This window comes from Elgaria multicarinata, chromosome 3 (genome assembly GCF_023053635.1).
Source record: "Elgaria multicarinata webbii isolate HBS135686 ecotype San Diego chromosome 3, rElgMul1.1.pri, whole genome shotgun sequence".
Lineage (NCBI taxonomy): Eukaryota > Metazoa > Chordata > Lepidosauria > Squamata > Anguidae > Elgaria > Elgaria multicarinata.
The window spans coordinates 8,542,350-8,566,316 of NC_086173.1; the positions used below are offsets into that span (position 1 = coordinate 8,542,350).

Here is a 23,967-nt window from a genome sequence, read left to right on the forward strand (position 1 = left end):
CCTTAGTGCCTTTAGTACAGCCACACCATTTTAACCATCCAGTACACCAGTTTCCTCTCTGAACGTGCAACATTCACATCCTCCTGAATTATGTTTTGCAGCTTCCTCACAAACTTACTGCCGGGGATTGATCTTAGAGGCAGCCATTAAGTAAGAACTAGGAAGTATACATTACACAGACATGCTATTTTTTTATTTTATTTTAAAAAGCATACTTAAACTAGCCACTTTTATTCTGAAGAAAAAGCAGCTCCAGGTCCTGGACCCAAAACATGCTCGTGATCCAGTTTGATGTCACACCACTTTCCTGCCGCGAACACACAGACATCTCCCAGCTGTGATTTGCCCCTGAAAGTACAGTTCAACGCAAACTGCATAGTGGAGGCAAATAGCTGCTTGGGAGGGGAAGCAATTTTCAGCAGGAAACTGATCCAGATTGGGAACATGTTTTGGATTGGGACCCTGCATCTGTTTGTTTTCTCTCCAGAATCAGAGTGGCCAGTTTAAACACACTTGTTCAGAAGCATGTTGATCATCACATGTACTTTGGCCCTTGGACAAAGGGGGTACTGTGGTTGCCCACTCTGACTTGGTCTCAGTGTGATCTGGAGATCCTTATAGTCCTTCCAGGTCAGGGTAAGCCAATGGACTTATGGGCAGCATCACTCCAGAGCCTAGAAGCACCAGCATACTTTCCAACCTGCAGCTCTAGTGGTTCCACATGGAGCAGCAGCACTAGTCAGGGCAAAGGGTTCCCTGTTCTACCTTGGCATCTTTTCGCCGCTGTGGCAGAGCACAGGCTTTGCATGTAGAAGGTCCTCCATTCAGCTCCTGGCATCTCCAGGTACGGCCAAATCTGAGTTGGAGGATCTGCCTTTCCACAGAGATGCTGGAAACTTAATTGTGGAGGGATTGAGCAAGAGAACTGGAGCAGTGCTGGAGCTTTCCATAGCTGTGAAGCCTTATAACCTTTCAAGGGACTCTAAATATTTGTCTTAGGAGAGTGAAGGCATATGGAATATTTTAAAAGAGTTGGAACTGGATTGATACTGCTGTACCGATCTCCAAACATGAATATTTCTGTCTTTGAATGAACTAGAAAAACAAAACCCTGCTTTTCAACATGGTTCAGTTTGTATCAGATGAAAGGTAGGTGTGGCAGCCACCAATAGCCCATGACATCACCAATACGCCTACAAAGCAGTTTTCCCAACTGTTCTTAAAATGCTTGTGAGTTGTGTGTGTATAGGGTTGAATAAATACATATATTGTACTTGGTTGTGTTTTTTTTAAGTAAGCAGCCCACTTGACGTATGAGGGTGACGCAAGGTTGAGGTCTGTCACACTTCCTGGGCATAGGAAACCATTTACTGAGCCGGCATTTGACTCGCTGGCATCTATGTCTGCAATGCAAGTTGTGAAGCTACTTTCCCCCTCTGGGCAAAGAGCACTTTGTGACACCTACACTGAATCTTAAATCTGTCTCTACTCCTAATTACGACGCCAGTGTGAAGGATGTAAACGAGACACAAAATGCGTAATCTGGGTCTTCTGGCTGTTCCTTTTTTGACTGCTGTCTTTTCCTGGAAAGGTCTCCACTATCTGCAGCATCACTGCAGGCTTACTGCCCAATTTCCTTGTGTCACAAAGCAACGGGTCTGTCCTAAATATGTAGGAAATAATAGTGCTGGCGTCTATATTTCATTTCTGCTTCTTGTAGTTTCAGCATCTGCCCCTCTCTATCCAGCGGCAACGGGAAGAGCTGATGTTTAGATTCAGTCTGCAGAAGCTGCAATACAGAGTGCAGGAGATCCAGGCGCTCCGGGAGAACTTAGGGCAGATGAACGGCAGCACAAGAGGTGAGGCCATGGAGAGAAGCAGTTGAGAAGCCTGGAAGGATGCAATGATGGAATGACAGAGGTGCTGGACAAAGATGGGGTTTCAGAGAGAGGCTTCCCTTTCAGCTGTGCTCAATTCACAGCAGGAACTACCAGAGAATCTTTGCTTTCATCCACAATCCAGTTATCCACCACATTCATGGATAAAAACGAGTAGGATGTTAAAGAGCTTGTTGTGACCAAATATATTCGTGGATATTGAATATTTATTAAATATGGAGTTGGAATACAGGGCACAGTATCATAGTTCTTGATTAGCATTTTCAGTGTTTGGAGTAGGTACAGCAAAAAACAAAAACATGCTTGATACTGCTCTTTGCTGACTTGCATAAGCCTCCCCTAAACAAATATTTTAAAAATTGAAGATAGCTTGAAATTTGTTCTCTCCTTCTTCCTATACTCATACACACACACACTGCTTCCACCACTGAAAATTGATAAAACATATTTTAGGAACCTCGGAAACTGCTGGGCAGAGCAATCCTATACACTAGTTGGAACACCACTATGCCAGTGGAAAAGCCACTGTATCCTGTAACTGCTCAGCCCATGAAGGGAGGGTAAAACATACAACTGGGAGAATCCAAAAATGGCAGCTACCACTCCCATGGTGTCTATGGAGAAACCACCAATGACACACCAACCAGGGGCTGGGGCCACAGAGGGAGTCAGTAAATTAAGGTTGACAGGGACATGTTCCCGGGACACCTCTCTGCTCCAACACATGTAGAACAGCGCCATATCAGACATGTCCGCAGGCAGGGGTTCAAGTCTCCTTGTGCCATGTGTTGCGCACAAGCACAGTGTTGGAGCATAACACAGAAAACAAAGGAAGTGGGGGGGTCGCACAACACAGCACTCACATAGCTCCCCTGGCAGGAGGCCTGGAGAAAGGACGCATGGATGTCCCTTTTGGTCTCCCATGGCCAGAGAAAAGTACTCTTCTGCCAAGCAACAAGAAGCAACAAGACAGCAACCTCCAGTAGCTCACTGCATAGAATATGGGGTTGGTAAGCAAGAAGACTGTGTTTGAGCCACGCCAGTGGGAATTGTGGTATGGGAGAATGTCTCTACTTGCCTTTTGCATGCCTGGCCAAAACCAGTCATGGCAGAAGCAAAAGAGATGGTGCTCTCTGGACTCAAACCCATACTGCAGGCACCATGGAGCAGTTCCCTTCCCATTCAGCCCCAGCAACAGATAGGAATTGGACACATCGTGGGACATTGGTCTTCTCTCCCAGCCTCAAGACCCCATCATATGCTCTAGGTTCACATGGGCTTCAGAGGAACCCTAGCGTGATGGAACAATCTAGGTTTTACAAACAGGAGGTGGCACTGGGTTGAAATCCAGGGTCCAACTGCACACTAGAAAAGATGTGGTGGGGGGGACTCTCCACATCCAATCACAGCTGAGCCAGTCATGAAGAATGCTGCATAGACCAATAGCCTGACTCTTGCATGGACCAACCAGCTCTTTTGGCCTACCCATCCCTCGGCAGCCAATGTGACCACTCCCTCCTATCTTGCTTCCTTCCTTCTCCTCCCCCTTGCATCATGATCCATACTTCTTGACTCATGAAGTGCTAGCAAAGACACTATTGTTAGTATTATCAAGGAGTGAGGTGGATTCATTGAGTACAGTGCAATTGCTTTTCCATTCCCTGATGGAGATGCTTCTGACAAACTGATCCTGGACTAGTGCTTATGTGATAGCTTATTTGTGCCCGAAGATCTCCTACAGGTGTTAATCCTGAGTTTATGTTCCTCAGTTCCTCTGCAGCTAAACTCACTGGACTCGCAATTTTCAACCCAAGAGAACCTGCAAGGGACGGTGAGTATCCCAGTTGACATGGTGGTTCATCCACTCTGAAGACAGAGTTTTGTTTTATTTATCTTTCTGACAGCTAAGTAGGGATATATAAGAAATTCATTTCAGTTCGTTTTTTAATCAGTATTTACTGACAAATCCTGATAAAAAACCTTGCGGACTGAACAGGGACAAAATCTGCATTCAAAATCCATACATTTCCAATCTTGCAATGTGATTCCTGGAGCAAAACAATGAATTCTGCAGAATGTGTACATTTGAAAAATGTACACAAATATACTTTAATCAATGGGGAAACAATGCATACATTTCAAAGATGCATATAATCTTTGTAAACTGCCTAGAGAGCTTCAGCTCTGGGGCGGTATATAAATGTAATTAATAATAATAATAATAATAATAATAATAATAATAATAATAGATGCATACATTTGAAAAAATATGCATGAAAATATGCACAGATTTTCATGCAGAAAGAAAAAACTAAGCTTGCAAATTGAAATGGACTTGAGTTGGAATGAACTTTGAGATGGAATTTGGAGAACTTCAGCAAGCTTGAGTTTTGCTGATCCTCACCTCCATATGCTCTAAATCCTCAGGACATCTTACAAACATAATTTCAGAAAACAGTATAAAACACAGCAATTAAACAAATTAAATAAACTGTTTAACAATACTGAAATTTGCATGGGAATCATAGTAATTGACATCACAGGTACTATCCAGTAAAATGCTCATGACAATCCTACAATCACAACAGTATACAGCAGTAGTATCAGCAGTGCAGAAATGACAATGTGGGGAAGAATTGCATTTAATCAGAAATGCTGAATTGTGGCTTGGCTTGCTAAGAAATGTAACTTTCCTGCTATCCAGAGCGTTGACCTCTGTAATCTTATGCAGCAAAAGACTTTAAAATGTGATGTCTGTTCTCAGAAGGAGTCCTCTGATCTCCACAAGTCCTTGGATATTTCCAGTCCAGCAGTGGTGATGGAAGCCCTGGAAGGAGGCTAAGAGAAGAGGGCCTTAAAAATAACTCAGCATGTCTGCCCTCTATTTCTGATGGAAATTATTGTCCCTATAATATGTGCTCAGTCCCCCCCACCTCTTTCCCCTAAATAATCATGTATTTAGTCTTACTGGTTCTAAATGAAAGTTGACACTTCTGTTTTCTAAGTTCTGGGCTAGATTCCAGGTTAAGTCTTCCTTCCTTCCTTCCTTCCTTCCTTCCTTCCTTCCTTCCTTCCTTCCTCATATGCATACATCATAAATACAGCTCTGTGCCTAATATTCGCCATATAGAGCTCTCCACTGCATACACACCTGTTTTGCACTGGATGTACTTATCATTTTTTTTCATTTTGTAGACTCTCCAAAACCTTCAAAGTATGTTTCTGAATACGGTCAATGAACTAGAAGAGGCAAAGAAAGTGATGCTGGTGAGACTTCTGATCTGGAAGAGGCAGCAACAGCTGGCTGGGAATGGAACGCCCTTTGATGAGGACTTAACTCCACTGCAAAAGAGGTGAGCTGTGCAGCAAGAGCTGGGTTATATATCATCTCCATTGGGGAACTCCTGTTCTTGACTTGTTGGGGATTTTCCAGCCCAGGCTGCAAAGAAAGGTGTACCATGAGTACTGAACAAAAGGAAGCTTGAGGTATTATTATTATTATTATTATTATTTATTTATATAGCACCATCGATGTACATGGTGCTGTACAGATAACACAGTAAATAGCAAGACCCTGCCGCATAGGCTTACAATCTAATAAAGTTGTAGTAAACAATAAGAAGGGAAAGAGAATGCAAACAGGCACAGGGAAGTGTAAACAGGCACCGGGAAGGGTGAAGCTAACAGTATAGAGTCAGAACAAACTCAAAGTTTAAAAGCTATAGGGAAAAGAAAAGTTTTTAGCTGTGTTTTAAAAGCTGTGATTGAGTTGGTAGTTCTCAGGTGTTCTGGAAGAGCATTCCAGGCATGAGGGGCAGCAGAGGAAAATGGACGAAGCCGAGCAAGGGAAGTAGAGACCCTTGGGCAGGCAAGAAGCATGGCATCAGAGGAGCGAAGAGCACGAGCGGGGCAATAGTGTGAGATGAGAGAGGAGAGATAGGCAGGAGCTAGACCGTGAAGAGCTTTGAAGGTCAACAGGAGAAGTTTATATTGGATTCTGGAATGAATTGGGAGCCAATGAAGAGATTTCAGAAGCGGAGTGACATGGTCAGAGCGGCGGGCCAGGAAGATGATCTTAGCGGCAGAGTGGTGGACAGAGACCAGCGGACTGATGTGAGACGAGGGGAGGCCAGAGAGGAGGAGGTTGCAGTAGTCCAACCGAGAGATAACCAGTGCGTGAACGAGAGTCTTGGCAGAAGAGACAGACAAAAATGGTGCTGCTTAACCAAACATGTAAAATATAAAATGGACAAGGCGATGGGGCATGTGATTGCGACAAACCATGGGTTAATTCACTGATGATTTGTTGCGGCGCATGCTGGGCAAATTCTGTGGCCATTTTGAACATTCAATCTCTGTTCGGGCCAAGTGGGGGGTTGTTCCATGATGTCTGAACCCAGACTACGTAGGTTAATTGTGGGTTAAACAATCAACAGTTACACTAACTATTTATTTTAGATTATCTGTGGATTGTTTAATCCATGATTAATTTATAGAACCTGGGTTTGGACGTCATGTAGTAACCCCTGCTTAGTCTGATCAGGATTGAATATTCAAAATAGGTGCTCCTGCCCACGCCATCGCAACTCAGAATGGTGGCAAATTGTGGGTCAATTACCCATGATTTGCCACCATTATGTGCAAACTGGGTCATTGTCTCTCATGGGACCACCTTCTCTGTTAACTCTCTGACCATCTTCCCACAACCACAAAAGGAAAAAAGGCCATGGTGAAGAGCCATCTAATTAGCATAATTACCCTCACTGGGCGCAGGTTGTTGTAACATCCAAACCCAGCAACAGTGGATTGCTGGTGTGGTTTGCCAACCACTCTGAAACTCATGGGTTGTTCTAAGGTTGCTGGGTGGTTTGTAAAACCACCTGAGCCATCCACCCTCATTGAGTTTGGACGTCACAACAACCTGCGGCTGGCAAGGGTAATTACGCTAATTTGGTGGGTTGCAACCAGCACACAACAGGAGGGAAAATAAGCCACTTCATCTTGTATAAATTAAGCAAACTGAGCAGATTTGCATAATTCCTCTTGCTTTGCATACCTGTCATGCTGCTTTTTTAAAAAAATATTTTTTTAATAATTTATTCTGGTTTGGTGTGTGTCTCTGTGTGTGTGAAATATAACCTCACAATGGGCATGTTTTTTGGCAGGCTTGAAAACCTGGTGGATGTTTGCTTCCAGCTCCGCTTGCAGTTGGCATCCTCTGGAATTGAGCTTCAGTCTCGACTTCAAGAACGTCTGGATAATGTCTTCAGTGCCCTCATCAAAAAGTAAGGCGAATCCCTGACTAAAACACCAAGATCATAGGTCTGAAGGGAAAGAGAACAATCCAGTGTTAGAGTGTTAGACTGGGACTCGGGAGATTCAGGTTCTAGTCCCCACTCGACCGTGAATCTCTCTGGGTGATTTGTTTCTGCATTGACAACTGAGGAACGGACAGGTGTTCTAGCTCAAGGAACCATATTTGGTCTTGGAGCCTCTAGTTGCCAATTCCCGCTCTAAATCGATGTTTTCTATCCATCATGCTGACTTGGGGGTTGGGGCATTGAGGCTGGTTGCAACAGGACTGGGTGCTGATCCTTCCTGGCCACTGTATTCCTGAGATCACTTGTGTCTCTCCCCTTTCAGCTCGTTCCTGGTGGACAAACAGCCCCCACAAGTTCTGAAGACCCAAACCAAATTTCAAGCCACCATCCGCTTCCTGCTGGGGCCTCAATTGCTCAAGCCTCCACACACATCCTTCATAGTGGTTGCTGACATTGTGACTGAGAAACAGGCGCGGGAAATTGTTGCCAGCCATCCTGGAGCTGTCTTCAAGTGAGTGGAACCGCTACAACTGCACTGCCAGCCTTCCTGTGACTTTTTTTTTCTTTATTAGTTCATTTTAAAAAGCAAGCTTGATTTAGCCACCTTTTGGAGTGGGCAGGGGACTAAGCCTCCTGAAACATGGTTTCCAGGCAGAGAGAAGAGGCCCTGCTTCCTTCTCTTTTGAACACTTAACTTTCAAAAGGTGAATGTGACCTCCTTGGAGGTGTATAGAAAAGCCATAGAGATCAGTTCTAGGTGAGGCACTTCAGTGAAAACAATCCTTCCTACCCCCTACCCTCATTCCCCGCACTCCATTCTTCACTGTCTAGCAAGCGTCTTATGTATGACACATTTCAAAATATCAGAGCGTATTTCTGAGCATTGGTGAAAAAAGAGCCTGCTGAAACTGGGCCAGGAAATATTTTCAAAACCTTGCTTTGTCCCTCTAGGCTAAGGTTCTTCCAGTACGAATTACCAGAGGGGTAGGCATGTTAGCCCATTGGAGCAAAAACGAGTGGCAGCTTTAAAGACTGAATGAATTTATTCTGGCATAAGCTGTCATGGTGTTCCACCAGGCAAGTGTTTTATTGCACACTCATTACTGGGCACTCACAGATTTTCGCAGGTCCCTCTCATGACATCATCGGCCTCCCGCGCGCCTCCCTCCGCTTGTAGCCTTCTTTGAGCCACAAAAAAACACCCCAGTAAGTCCGACTTATTTTTAAAGACTGAAGTTGCCTCTATCTCCTGCTATGTGCAGGAGAAACAGTGGGATCAAAATGGCCCACTGAACGGGCCACTTGCATGTTGTTTACTTCCTCTTTCAAAAGAGGAAGTAATAGGACAAACGCACAGGTGGAGAAGCGACGGTAAGCAAATGCGATTTTCCCCTGTGTGATGATGCTCATAGTCACCATCTATTTCATCAGATGTATGAAGCGTTAACCTCAATTTGAGGCTAACACTTTGTGAATTTGATGAAGTAGACAGTGTCCACAAAAGCTTATGCCAGTATACCTTTGCTTGTCTTTAAGGTGCCACAAGACTCTTCATTGCTTTCCCCATAAGAATGCTTACTGAGCATGCCCTTTTCTTGTGGCACTTTATCATTGTTGGGTCACACTTGTATGGAGGGTGCTAAAGGGATCTCAAGAGGTTTTGATGTCCTTCCAAACCTTGCTGTACACAGAAGTGGAGATTCTGGTGCGGTACCTTCCTTGGGGAGGAATCAGCCAAGTATCGTCATGGCTGCAATGCCTGCAATTAACTCCTGAGTCTCAAAGCTGGGTGGGACGAAAATGTCCCCTTCTTGTGTACTCTCTGGGCTTCTGTTGTTTTTTTAAAAAAATCTTTATTATAAACAAATACAATATTTATGCAAAAAACCCGAAGTATCAGTATTATCTGACATTCCCACAAAATAATGTTTAGAACAGCTAGCTAGTTTGTTACTAACCAAGTGAAAAATTACAACAATGATACAATGTAGCCAAGAAGTGACGCATTTCACCTCTTAATTAGACTATAACAAGGAAAAGTTTTTGTATCTATCAGTATCCTAGTTGTACCTTGCCCTCATAAAGTCAATAACAGGGTGGCAGACATTAGAGCAACGGGCCATCTTTTGTTTACCATCTTTTAAATAAACATGCTTTGCAGCAACATTTCAAACTTTACCCACCCATACTTTTATAGTGCAGGTAACGCTATTCCTCCAGTTTCTGACAGATAAAATCCTAGCAGCAATTAATAGATTCTGAACTATTTCTTTATGTATCGGATCTTTCTGTTCATCTAAATAACCAAGCAGGATTGTTAAGGGTCACAGGATATTGAAACACATGTACTTACTGATAATGTTATGAGAGTAGTTAATGAGAGGGCATTCACACCAGATTTGCATAAAAATAGCTTTGCTCTTTTCACATCCCCAACTCCTATTTTCACAGTTGTGAATTGTGACTCAATCAATTTGGTGTCAGATAGTATAGATACACTATTTTATAGTAGTGCTTTTTCATATTAAAGCAGGTTAAACACGTAAGAACATTTTCTTCCACACCTGTGTTGTAATTGGATGGCGAATTGATTTTTCCCCATTCTAGTTTTGAGACTATTGCCTTTATTTTCTTCTCTCGCTGTAATTAGCAGATAAATCTGTGATGATAAACCTTTCCACTCTTTCCATTTGTAAGTTAATTGCTCAAAGGCAGTTAGATCCGATTTCAAGACAGAATTGCAAATGTGAGACTTCAAGTAGGAGCTTAATTGGTTAGAATGCAGCCAAAAGAGGGGCATGCTCCAATTTGTGTGTATTATCATATAAAGAAATACAAGACTCGTTTGTCAACACTTGTAAAATTCTGTTGACGTTTTATCTAATCCAATAGGAGACTCCACCAACTAATATGAAATCATCGTTGTAAATAAATGACAAAAGCTAATTAGTTTTGGGGATAAAGACATTCTTAAAACTATCACAAGACAACATGGTGGCAGTAATGTATGGATTACATTGGCTAACACCTGTAAGTCCTTAAATGACTTTTAACTATACCATGGCAATATTGCAAGTCGAACCTTGGCACATTTTTACTCAACCATATGCCATGGTGTACTAGGACATGCGTTGAGCCATTGCAATAATAAATCATAAATGAATGTAATGTAGTGATGCAATAATGTAATAAGAATTAAATTGTACCAACGCCTTTAAACATGTACATAATAGTAGGTTATCGTATTAGCTACTTTCATTCTGCCTTTCTTGTAAGGTTTTTTCCTAAGCTTTTTGCTCCAACTACTGCTCTCTTTCCTGCCCACATAAAACCCAATCTTATAGTCTGCCATCTCTTTAGTATTTCTAATGAGATTGGTTTCATCCAATTTTCAAAACCCTACAGTATCCTTGCTACGGCATTTATTTTAATGGTTGCAATTCTGTCCGTCCAAGAGATTCCCATAGAGAACTTTTTTAATGTCTGTCACAGCAGAATCAATCAAAGGCTGATAATTACACAGACACCTTGGTGCAGCCTAGCTAGACCAGACAGACTGAATAGGACACCAGATCGGCTTGACTACTGTTGGTTTATCTATTTCAGAAGTTAGTGAAATATATTATTATTTCATAGGCTCATCCATTCACCTGATTCCATATTTGGTGGCTATCGTATTCGTAATGGAATATTAAATCCAGTGTATTTTGTCTTGTGAACTTTTAAAAACGTTGTACATTTTGAAAATGTAATATAGAACTATGGACTGTAGGAAGAGCACGAGAGGTGTTTTTTTTTAAAGTATAATATTGTCTGCAAATTAACTAATTTTAAAGTTATCGGGGTCAATTTCTATACCTGACATTTCATTTGATGAACAAATCATGATTGCTAAGGATTCAATACAGCAAACGAAAAGTAGAGCTGATAAGAACCCTGTCTGGTTCCACTATTTATTTGAAAGCATTCAAAATCACAATTGTTAATTGAAAGATGACACATGCTTTATGACATATGGCTTTGATATAACTTTAAAAAATAAATTATCTCCTATCACCTTATATCAAAATTTATGCTGTACCCTGTCAAAAGCTTTTCAGCATCTAAAGAAAGCAAAAGCCGTTTGTTTATTACTAAAACCTCCACTGCTTTACTTGTACTATGTGTTAATCTCCCCACTATAAAGCCTGTCTGATATTTTGAGATAATCTTAGTTAACCTTTTTTGAATAAATAGATGCTCAAATGTTATAATCTTGATTTAAAAGTGATATTGATGAGGCCAGTGATGGATTTCTTATCTTTTTTACGTATTAATATAAGACTTGTTTCATTCTATGATTCAGAATCTTTGAAGTAGTAATACATTTATCAAACAACTTCCTTAGTGGAACTAATAGCGTAACAGCAGAAGCTTTAGCTTCAAGGCATTAATCACCTGATATATTTACTTCGTGGTAATCGGAGCATTCAGCTGGTGTGTATTCTATTCACTAAATAATGGGATCTCTGTCTGATTAAGATATTTTGAAATATCATAATCGTTAGGGTTCTCACATTTACAAAAAAATCATATAATGTACAAATTCAGATATTGTTTCTTTGTATTGTGCAAGTCTAAGTTGTTATTCCATATACACTGGAGGAATTAACCTTCATTCGTGTTTTCTTGCTAATTTAACAGCCGATAGCTTGACTGCCTTGTTGCTCTTCTCAAAATATTTTTGATGAATATAGGAAAGTCATCACTTAGTTATGTAAGCATTTTCTATATGCAGCATATTTCTATGTTGATCCAATTCCTCTAAAATATGAGGATTCTTGGTATTTTAATGTACTAAAACAAGCCCTTTGACAGTGTTAATAAGAGCTTCATTATATTTAAATCTCTCTTTAGGGACATAATTTGATGCCCTCTATATAAGCTAAAGCAGCATCCCATTTTGTTCTCCATGACATCCCATTTGTACAATTAACTTCACAATATTCTCGTATTTTTGACCTAACCTTATGGATTACATAGTCTTCGATTAAAGGGTGTTAAGTCTCCAATTTGTCAACTTATGTTTAAAGTGCTGACCGCCCAAAATTAAATAAACTGGACCGTGATTTGAGACAGACTGAAAACCAATATCAGTTTCTAATATTTTTGTTATCCAAGCTGGAGAAAATAAAAATAAATTCTATATAAAGCCTTTTTCTCTGCAACAATAGAATTAATTCGGTATGTGCTGTTAATCAAGAAATGATCTGATTCTGATCCCAATATGGATGCAAACAAGTCCTTCAGATAAACAATTAGGTTGCCCCCTTCATCTTTCTCTAATATTTAAATATGTGAATCAATTTTTGTTATCTTAAATCTCTAATTGCTCTTCTGGTACAAAGTCTCCTTAGCTATATTTGCAGCAGGAACTTCACAAATGTTTAAACCAGAGTTTATCAGTTGAATTGGTTTTGTTTAAATTAATTAGATCTCTTTGAATTTCCTCGGTGCAATTAACTTTTTGGAACAGGTCAGGTGTTCATCGTTTAATTTTATGCTTTTCTTCCAACTTTTGAAATTTGGAAGTATCTCTTTTGACTTCATCTAATTTAGGAGTTACTTTATTTTCAAATAGTTTAAATGGGTAATTAATTAAGAGAACTATCTTTATTCTCTGTTGCCAGTGTCTGAGAGGGCATAGGATGCTGCAGGTCACCTCTTTTGAGGCTGGAGACATTGCTCCAAACTTGGAGGAAGAGGTCCGACTGAGAATCTCCCCACCCTCTGGCTCCCAGCCTCTCCCAGGCATTTTGGAAAGCTCTTTGGCTCTTGCTAGCAGGGCTTAAGATGGACAGAAGACTCTGTGACTGCAGCCCTCCATCCCGTGGGCGTCTATCCCATAGGACTGCACCTGGGGATAGAAAGATGTGTGGTACTACAACCCCATCAGCCCCAGCTAGCATGGCCAATGGGCAGAGGTGAGGGGAATTGTAGTTCAAAATGTCTGAAGGGCACCGGCTTAGAGCAAGCTGGAGTAGAGTAAAGAATGTTCATTTGGATAAGTGTACACCTCTGGCCTGTAAAAGGACACTTTTCATAGAGAAGCATAGGTTTGTAGGCTTGCAGCAAAATAAAAGCATTTATTTGGGCAGCTGGCACCTGGGTTTGGCAGCTAGGTTAAGCTATTGTCACGGGAAAGCAACTGTGATCAGGCAAATAGGTTGAATAGCTTACAAAGGCTCGTTTTAATTTTGGATCCCATTTCCTTTCCTTAGTGTGAGCAAACCTGCTCTGCGTAGGTGCTAAACATGTTTTGGCTTTCCATCCCAATGATATGTCAAATTCCTGCCAACATTTGATGGAGATCAAATTGGCAACTAACTTTGAAGCCCAAACTAGGCTTTTTATACTGTATTTTGTATTTGTGTTTTTAGACAGTTGGCTGTTTTATTATGATTTTAGTTTTTGTGAACCGCCCAGAGAGCTTCGGCTATTGGGCGGTATAAAAATGTAATAAATAAATAAATAAAATACATCACCATTGATACTGGCTACCTCCAGTATCAGCGGTAATAAGCCTCTGTACACCAATTGCTGGGGAACATGGGTGGGAGGTTGCTGTTGCACATGTCCTGTTTGTGGGTTTCTGGTCAACAGCTGGTTAGCCACTGTGTGAACAGAATGCTGGACTAGATGGACCCTTGGTCTGATTCAGCAGGGCTCTTCTTATGAATAAACATAAAGAAGCATGTTCTTATTCATCATTTTGGGTTATGACCGAACAAGTAACAATAAAATGTTAGCAAGGAAATGTTAGCAATAAAGTATGATAGCTCTGAACCTGAAGCTGGTTTTGATTATTTCAGGCTTGCATGTGTGAAATCTCTTTATCTCTCTCTTTTAAAGTTAGTCCAGGGGTGCCAAAATCATGTGATGATTTATATGATATAGCAAGCGAGGACCTGTGATAATTTGCTGTAGGTGGAGAAGGTGGGGCAGGTAACTTGAGTGAAGTTGGTAACTGTTCCAAACAGAATCTATGGATTGGAGCTGGAAATGCTTTCTATTCTTCAGTTGTTCTTAATTTTCAATTTTAATGTAACCTTAATTTTCAGTCATTTTTCAATTGTTTGCCTGGCACCACAAAGACAAAAAGGTAGGCCGTGCCAAGCTCTGGGTAGGTATGAAAGCAATGGGGGAAAGATGAACAATTAATTGAGCTCATTTTATTTGGAGCGGGGTAGAAATAGGAGATTTGTTACGGCTAGGTTTTTTTATATATTTATCCCTGTGCTGATTGTATTGTAGTCTTTTAACATTTCCTAATCCATCCAGAGAATGCTTTTTATTGGGCAGATCAAAATGTAATAAATGAATAAATGTTTGGGTTCTTTTAATAGTAAGATAAAAAGTAAATGCATATGGACATAAAACACACATGTGTCTCTCTAAGCTTTTTTTGTTTTTTAAGGTGTAAGGCTACGCATGAACATCCTATTATTTTGTTACTGATGTAGCTTCTTGTTCTAGATTTTTTCCTGAACGTTTATTCATTAAAGTCCTGCATGGTTTGGGTCCAGGTTACCTACGGGATCACCTGCTCCCATACAGTCCGCCCCACACACTCAGGTCCTCTGGGGAGAATTTACTTCAGTCAGCCAAAACTAGGCTGACAACTGTTACCCAGAGGACCTTTTCTTCTGTCTCCCCCAGACTGTGGAATGGCCTGCCAAAGGAGATTCGTAAACTTAACTCTCCGTCTCTGAATTTAACACAGCTTTAAAGATTATCCTTTTCCAGCAGGCCTACACAGATGAATGTGAAACCAATAATTTTTAAGATGTGTTGATTTGTTGTACTAATATTGTTCCCTACTTCAATCCAAAGGGAGAGGTGGGTAAGAAATATTATTATTATTATTATTATTATTATTATTATTATTATTATTATTAATATCCATATTTCTTTATTGGGGTGGGGGCCATAGCTCAGTGGTATTGCCCCTGCTTTGCGTGCAGAAGGTCCCACGTTCAATACCTGGCATCTCAGAGCCCTCATCTATACGACAATGGGATTGCTCATTGAATATAAACCCGAATTTTCGTAGATTTGAATCTAGGCAAAGAGTGTCACACTGCAGCGGCAACAGCGATATATCTCCTGAATTTACAGCTCAAGAGTATGAAGTCATAGGAGAGCCCTTGCAGAGTAAAGTTGCTCCGCTGTGCGTGAACTTTTTTTTGTAGTGCTGTAATTAATGCGCACATACGAAGCTACGGAACCCTAATGTTTTATTTGCGGGGCTCCCGCAAATATTCTTATAAGAGTAAAATGGGGGGGAGGAGAGGAATGAGGCAGCAGAAGAGGATGCGAGAGGGGGACTGAACATGTCTCCTCCCTCTGGCTGCCCGTTCTCCCCTCTTTGTTTTAATTTTATAAGCACTGTCTGCGGAGCTCCGCAGATTCATATAATTAAAAATGAAAACGACGGGAAGGAACGAGGCAGCCAAAGGATGACATGATGGGTGGGAAGGCGGGAAATCGGCCAATCACTTTGTGCTGCCCTCAAAGCTACGCCCACATTACAAAATTCAATTTAACTTCCCCAACGACACATAACTATAATGCAGTGCAAACTTGAAGATTGATCAAAAGCTGCGGTAAATCGCAACTACGAATCTGCACATTATCTGGTTAAAACCCCGGTGCTGCGGCGAATGGGCGGCTGCGTCATGAGTCCTAAAACACGAATCTGCTCGTTTAAGTTGGGGTAAAGAAGCTGTATAGACATGCCCCAGGTAGGGTTAAGGAAAAAAAAATCCTACTTGAAACCCTGGAGACCTGCTGCCAGTCACAGAAGGGGAAATAAGCCACCATGCATACCAAGGGTGGTTGCATAATTAACTTCAGTGGCACAGCCTTCTGTGTTTTACAAACCCCGCAAGGGTGACTTGTTACCATGGTTCACAAGCCACCCAAAACTCTTGGGCTGTTTTAGGTTGACTGGAGAAATAAGCTGCCATGGCTTATTTCCCCCTCTGTGATCGTGCAAATAGGCCCTTGTGTATCAACAATAGTTGCAGGACAACTCCAGGCACTCTTGAATGAAACGGATTATCTAGATCCATTTCAATCGGGCTTCAGGCCTGGTTTTGGAACAGAAACTGCCTTGGTCGCCCTGTGGGATGACCTCTGTCGGGAGAGAGACAGGGGGAGTGCGACCCTGTTGGTTCTCCTGGACCTCTCAGCGGCCTTCGATACCATCGACCATGGTATCCTTCTGGATAGGTTGTCTGAGCTGGGAGTTGGAGGTACTGCGTTGCAGTGGTTCCGCTCCTACTTGGATGGCCGATTCCAGAAGGTGGTGCTGGGGGATTATTGCTCTGTGCCGTGGCACCTAAGCCATGGGGTTCCACAGGGCTCTATCTTATCCCCTATGCTGTTTAACATATACATGAAGCCGCTGGGGGAGGTTATCCGGAGATGTGGACTGAGGTGTCATCAATATGCGGATGATACCCAGCTCTACCTTTCCTTTTCATCAAACCCAGGTGAGGCAGTGGCTGTTCTGAACCAGTGCCTGGGCACGGTAATGGACTGGATGAGGGCTAATAAACTGAAACTCAATCCAGACAAGACGGAGGTACTGTTAGCGGGTGGTTCTTCTGTCCGGCGAGGTGATGTTTGCCCTGTCCTGGACGGGGTTGCACTCCCCCTAAAGGAACGGGTCCGTAGTTTGGGGGTGCTCTTCGATCCAGAACTGTCACTTGAGGCACAGGTGAACTCAGTGGCAAAGAGCACCTTTTATCAGCTCAGGCTGATATACCAGCTGCGCCCTTATCTGGACAGAGGTAGCTTAGCTACAGTTATCCATGCTCTGATAACCTCTCGTTTGGATTACTGCAATGCGTTATACGTGGGGCTGCCTTTGAAAACGGTCCGGAAACTTCAACTGGTGCAAAACAGGGCAGCAAGGTTATTAACAGGGACTGGCCGGCGAGATCACATTACGCCAGTCCTTTTACAACTTCATTGGCTGCCAGTCCAGGTCCGGGCCCAATTCAAAGTGCTGGTATTGACATTTAAAGCCCTAAACGGTTTGGGGCCAGGTTATCTGAAGGAACACCTCCTCCCATATGTACCTACCCGGACCTTAAGATCATCTACAGGGGCCCTTCTCCGTGAGCCCCTGCCAAAGGAAGTGAGGCAGGTGGCTACTAGGAGGAGGACTTTCTCCGCTGTGGCACCCCGGTTGTGGAACGAGCTCCCCAGAGAGGTCCGCCTGGCGCCTACACTGTACTGCTTTCGTCGCCAGCTGAAGACCTTTTTATTCACTCAGTATTTTAACACTTAATTTTAACTTAAATTTAAATTTTACTGTTTTAACTCTGTATTTTAATCCTATATCAACTTTGCTGTGTGGTTTTATCCTGGTTGCGCTTTTTATACTGTATTTCGTAATTGTGTTTTAAACTGTTGGGTGTTTTACTGTGGTTTTAATTTTTGTGAACCGCCCAGAGAGCTTCGGCTATTGGGCGGTATAAAAATGTAATAAATAAATAAATAAATAAATAAATAAACAATAGTGGGCTAGATGGACTAATGATCTGACTCCATGTAAAGCACCTTCCTGTGATCCTTCCTATTCCTTTGACACAGGGAATTTCCCCTCTCCAGGCCTAAAGTTAACATCTTCCGGCATTTTAAAATACTTAAAGGAGAAAACAGGCTTTACTTTTTAACCACAGCTGGGTATCCCTGCCACCCCACACAAAACAAGGCTTTTGGTAACCTTGGTGATGTTTGTTTGTCGGGTTATAAACATCCAGGAACTGGATTGTGGTTTGGCAAAAGTCACTCTGAAAAAGATGTTTGTCAAAACCCATCTAGAATTGATTAACCACTTCCTGATAGTGGAAGGACCTACTCACATGCTATCTCTTGGTTTCAGTGAAAGCACTGGAGAAATTGTGAACAACACAGCACCTTTGGAGACAAATGCTACAAGCAACGCCTGTTGTGCTCTCTTCAAGAATATGGTAAATGCAGCAATAGGGGAGAAGGATAGCCTCATGGGTGGGAAATAAATGAGAAATGAAAGCCATGCTGGATCAGACGAAGGATCCATCTCGTCCAGCACTGTGTTCACACAGTGGCCAACCAGCTGTGGCTGGCCAACCAGCTGTTGGCCACCCACAAGCAGGACGTGGGTGCAAGAGCACCCTCTTGCCCATGTTCCCCAGCAACTGGTGTACATAGGCTTACTGCCACTGACACTGGAGGTAACTCATAGCCATCAGGACTAATAGCCATTGATAGCCTCCTCCTCCAGGAATTTATCTAGGGTGACCAACTGTCAGGATTTCCCCGGATTTGTCCTGGTTTTTGTTCTTCCCATGGTGTCAGGGGGGATTTTCTATAATTTTCAATAATGTCCTGGAATGACACACCTTCCCCTTTAAGGCTGCCATTAGCATGGCAGGAGGGAATGACATGCTTTCTTGAGGCACAGCATTCCCCCACCCCGAGCTCCAATTGAGGTCTTAAAGGGGAAAGTGGGTCATTCGTGGACATTATAGAAAAGGCCCCAATTGGAGTGGATGGTGGTGGTGCAGAATGAAATCCTTTCCCCTCCTCCACTCCAATCGGGTTCTTTAAGGTGGCGGGGGAATAACGTACTTTCTGCAGGACTCAGAAAGCTGCTTCCCCACACACACACTAGGTGTCCTCTTTTTTGATTTCCCAAATATGGTCACCCTAAATTTATCCAACCTCCTTTTAAAGACATCCAAATTGGTGGCCATCACTACATTGGCCTGGTTCAGACAACACGCTAAACCATGCTGCTTAACCACAAAATGGTAACCATTTTGTGGTTAAGCAGCATGGTTTAGCGTGTTGTCTGAACCAGGCCATTTTGTGGTAGCGAATTCCATAGTTTATGTGCTGTGTGAAGAAGTCCTTCCTTTTGTCTGTCCTGAAACTCCCACCAATCAGCTTCGTGGGATGACCCTGTTTTCTAGTATTATGAGAGAGGGAGAAAAATGGTTCCCTCTCTCATAATACGTAATACAATAAATCAAATAGCTAAAGTAGTAGGATGGCTTGTAAACTATCCGAAGGACCTGCCTTTGCCTGTATAGGCCGCCATGGTTGGGGAGGCCTTGTTTACCTATACCATAGCCTACTGATGTTCTTTTGACTGTGCTGCATAGGAGGGCCTGCACTGTTGTGTAGCACCCACCATGAGGAATGATCTCCCCATTAAAATCAAGCAAGCTCCTAGTGAGGAGCATTTCCACAGACAACTACAGGAACATTTATTGGCTATCATTGCTAGCTAGGGCTAGTTATTTTAATGAGATATTTTGTTATTTTATTAGTGGTTTTTTGGTATTTTATCATGATTTTATTTTGTGAACCCCTTTGGGATTTATTATTTTTTAAATGGAAAGCAGTAAAGAATTTTTCTAAAATTAATAAATAATAAATTAGAATGAAGCTAGTATGAAGTTCTTTACCTCACTACGGATTTGCTTGCTTTTTTGCTTCATATCTTGGGCCTTCCTTCAGAAAGCCCAAATTGGCTTACAAGCTATCTCTGAGGGGGTCTCCCATTCAATCCCTGATCAGGCTGTTCCATGCTTAGCTTTAGGCATGTAATAGCGTTGTGTGTCCTCAAACCAATATATGTGATTAAATTGGCTTGGGCCTGGTCTACACAGGAACAAGATGGGATGATGGAGTTCTGAGGTGGTTGAATAGTCTATGTCCAAGTCAAGTTTATTGTATTTAGCAACCAGCGACCATACAGCTTCACATAGATGTGTTATATTCATTCGTTCGTTCGTTCGTTCGTTCATTCATTCCCTTGGCCTTTGTGCGCAAGAGCAGGGCCAGCACAAGAAATTTAACAGTTCTAAAAGTTACAAATTGTTAAAAACACAGTTTTTCAAGGGATGATCTTCCCTTCATCCGAACTAGCAAAGGAAGGATATAAATTTTCCTAATGTCTGAATAGACTTTGCATTTCTAAAATAAAATGGGTGACATCTTCTAAAATAAAAACGTTGCAAGGACAAGGTTGAATAGACTTCAGACTGTAGGAAGGGGATACCTTCCCACCTGAAAAACAAAACTCCCTGCAAGAAGAAAACTGGCACAGTAGGACGAAAGGTTCTAGTCCAGTTGTCTGCTCTCCTTTCTCCTTGCAGGGAGTACTATTATCATTATCATCATCATCATCATCATCATTAACTAGGGGAGCATTCTGAAGTGAGACACTCCAGTCTACCACCTCAGGACTCTTACCTCCTCATTTCCTGCTCACAATACAGCCATACTGTGCTGCCGTGAGTGGGTTTGGACTTAATGGCCAACTAGATCTGATTTTAGCTCTGTGATTCAAGAGGTCTCTGAGGTCAGAAATCATGGATTAGTGGGGAACCAAGGCTGGAAGTAGAATTTCCAAAGCAGAAGTGAAAGTTGCTCGGTTGGCCTCCAGCTGCTGTGGCATTGTCCCTGGTAAACTGGGTGGGTTTTTTTATCTTCCTCTTTCTTCAGCTCCTAAAGAAGATCAAACGCTGTGACCGCAAGAGCACAGAGTCCGTGACTGAAGAGAAATGTGCTATTCTTTTCAGTGCCAATGTCAGCCTTGGCCCTAACGAAACCAACTTCCACCTGCAGGTAACATCATCATTTGGGATTATCTGTACTGCAGGTGGTGGTGTGCTGATGACTTTGTTGGTGGAGAGGCACAGATGGATTCCTCAAAGGCTCTGTGTACATGACCAAATACCACTGGTGATGCCCCCCACCCCCCTGGGGTTTTTAAATATGATTTGGTAGCATAAATTGGAGGTGGCGAATTATATTATATGAACAATTATTGTTCATGCACTGGTTATTTCACGGTTGGACTACTGCAACCTTCTTCTCTCTGGCCTTCCTTCTTCTCACATCAGTCCGTTGGTTTCCGTTCACCACTCTGCCGCAAAGATCATCTTCCTGGCTCGCCGCTCTGACCATGTTACTCCGCTTCTGAAATCTCTTCATTGGCTTCCAATTCACTTCAGAATCCAATATAAACTTCTCCTGTTAACCTTCAAAGCTTTTCACGGTCTAGCTCCTTCCTATCTCTCCTCTCTCATCTCACACTATTGCCCCGCTCATGCTCTTCGCTCCTCTGATGCCATGTTTCTCGCCTGCCCAAGGGCCTCTACTTCCCTTGCTCGGCTCCGTCCATTTTCTTCTGCTGCCCCTTACGCCTGGAACGCTCTTCCAGAACATTTGAGAACTACAAGTTCAATCGCAGCTTTTAAAGCTCAACTAAAAACTTTTCTTTTTCCTAAAGCTTTTAAAACTTGATGTTGTGCAGACTTTATACTGTTAGTTTTACCCTACCCAGTGCCTGCTTACCCTACCCTGTGCCTGTTGGCATTCTCTTCCCCTCCTTATTGTTTTACTATGATTTTATTAGAATGTAAGCCTATGCGGCAGAGTCTTGCTATTTACTGTTTTACTCTGTACAGCACCATGTACATTGATGGTGCTATATAAATAAATAAATAAATAATAATAATAATAATAATAATAATAATAATAATAATAATATAGCTCTGGCAATGATGAGGTTGCCATGGTGCCATAACAACAGGGATAATCAGAGGTACTGAATCTGGTATTATTGCTGTTAGTACCATAGAGCTGGAATGACACCATGGCTACTTAGCTATGTATCTGGTGCTGTGGTGTGCAGGCACATTTTATCCATGGAACAACCCTCTCTTACACCACTGCGGTTACAACTACTGCCAATGGCAGTTGTGGTGCTTGTTCATAAAGATCCTTCCAGGAGGACGGATGTAACAACACTTGTGGTATGATGCCAGTGTTGTCAATCTTATGTCAGGCTCCAGGTTCTGAGAACATTTATGGGGCTGGCTGTCAGCCCAAATGGGCCAGAAGCTGGTGTGTAGTCCAAATCAGGTGGGAATCAAGTTCCAGAGCAGCAAGCCAAGGATCAGAAGGGCCAGAGGCAGATATGCAGTCAAAAACCAGGCAGGGATCGGGGGACTATTTGAATTCTGGGCTACATGGAGGCTAGCACAATATGGCTACATATGTCATAACCATTGCCATACTTTTTCTGAGTTTCCAACATATTGTAGTGAACCTGGCTTCCAGTGCTTAGAACACTGCAGCTCTGGTTTACATGCCAGGGTTTCATGAGAGAACTAAGGCCTTATAGTAGCTGGCTGGAGGTGGTAGTCATGGAGGAGCTGGAAGAGTTGAGACAGCCGTGGTTTTCTGGAAAACTTTGTCAGTAAGTCTGCAGCCCACTCTGACTCTAAGCCCTTAAGTGCTATATCAGGAGTGCAGAACCTTTCTAGCCTGAGGGCCACATTCTATTTCAGAGAAGCTCTTGGGGGCCGCGTTCCAATGATGAGAGGGGCCAGAGGCAAAAGGGGCAGGGCCAAAAATACCAGCCTACTTTAGCTTAAAGCTCTTGCTGCTTGTAACTAAGCTCTAGGAGAGGCATTTCAACTTTTTGGAATGGGTGGGGAAATGAGCAAAAGCCAGGAAACCACCAACGCGATTGGTGGTCAATGTGGGGAAAGGAGTGGGTCCCAGGGATAGGGGCATGATGTTCTGGGGAATCCCCAGGGCCAAATTCATTCCCTGGGCCTGAAGTTTTGTACCCCTGTGCTAGAGAGTGCAGTAGGGGAAGGCTTCAATCGGCTGGCCTCCTCCCTCCTAAAGCCGACCCCAACACCTCCTGTGCCCACCCCCGACAGTACATCAGGTTTTCTGTTCCAGGTTGGCTAGAGCGCTGAACAGGAGCAGTCCTGTTAGAGGCTGAGGATACAGTTCAACGTTTTTAGGCAGGTCCCCACTCTGGGGTTCCTAAGATGGCCCATCCAACATGGCGGGGCCAGTAAATGTGGAAAGGTGTGTGGGTGGGATTCCAGTGGTAATGGAAGTAATTGCCTGTTACAGTGTATCGCTCCTCTGATGCCATGTTTCTCGCCTGCCCAAGGGCCTCTACTTCCCTTGCTCGGCTTCGTCCATTTTCTTCTGCTGCCCCTTACGCCTGGAACGCTCTTCCGGAGCATTTGAGAACTACAAGTTCAATCGCAGCTTTTAAAGCTCAGCTAAAAACTTTTCTTTTTCCTAAAGCTTTTAAAACTTGATGTTGTGCGGACTTTATACTGTTAGTTTTACCCTACCCTGTGCCTGCTTACCCTACCCTGTGCCTGTTGGCATTCTCTTCCCCTCCTTATTGTTTTACTATGATTTTATTAGATTGTAAGCCTATGCGGCAGGGCCTTGCTATTTACTGTTTTACTCTGTACAGCACCATGTACATTGATGGTGCTATATAAGTAAATAATAATAATAATAATAATAATAATAATAATAATAATAATTCTCTTGCCGCTACTTCTGTTCCAGGCTCTGTCGCTGCCCATCGTAGTGATCGTCCATGGCAACCAAGACAACAATGCCAAAGCCACTATCCTGTGGGACAACGCTTTCGCTGAACCTGTAAGTGGTTGACAGAGCTTGCTATGTAAGGCTCAGTCTTGAAGGCCTTGGAACGCTGGGAGCAGCGGAGTGAAAGGGCGTAGTCTGACTTGAATGTTTTTTGAACGAGGAGACACTTAAAACATGGCTGTTTTAATTTTAGTAGTGCTAGAATATGTGTGTGTTCTCAAATGGGAGTGAAACTAGGATTTAAAAATAATAATAATAATAATAAT

General features: G+C 42.6%; 1 protein-coding gene across 1 annotated transcript in view; it reads left to right on the forward strand.

Moving 5' to 3' along the window:
• STAT6 (signal transducer and activator of transcription 6) overlaps positions 1 to 23,967 on the forward strand; it is a 90,451-nt gene that overhangs the window by 48,553 nt on the left and 17,931 nt on the right. The window contains exons 5-12 of the mRNA XM_063119213.1: positions 1,721 to 1,859; positions 3,668 to 3,729; positions 5,094 to 5,251; positions 7,064 to 7,183; positions 7,542 to 7,730; positions 18,156 to 18,243; positions 20,768 to 20,890; positions 23,660 to 23,752. Coding sequence (XP_062975283.1) covers positions 1,721 to 1,859; positions 3,668 to 3,729; positions 5,094 to 5,251; positions 7,064 to 7,183; positions 7,542 to 7,730; positions 18,156 to 18,243; positions 20,768 to 20,890; positions 23,660 to 23,752 — 972 coding nt within the window. The remainder of the gene's footprint in view (positions 1 to 1,720; positions 1,860 to 3,667; positions 3,730 to 5,093; positions 5,252 to 7,063; positions 7,184 to 7,541; positions 7,731 to 18,155; positions 18,244 to 20,767; positions 20,891 to 23,659; positions 23,753 to 23,967) is intronic.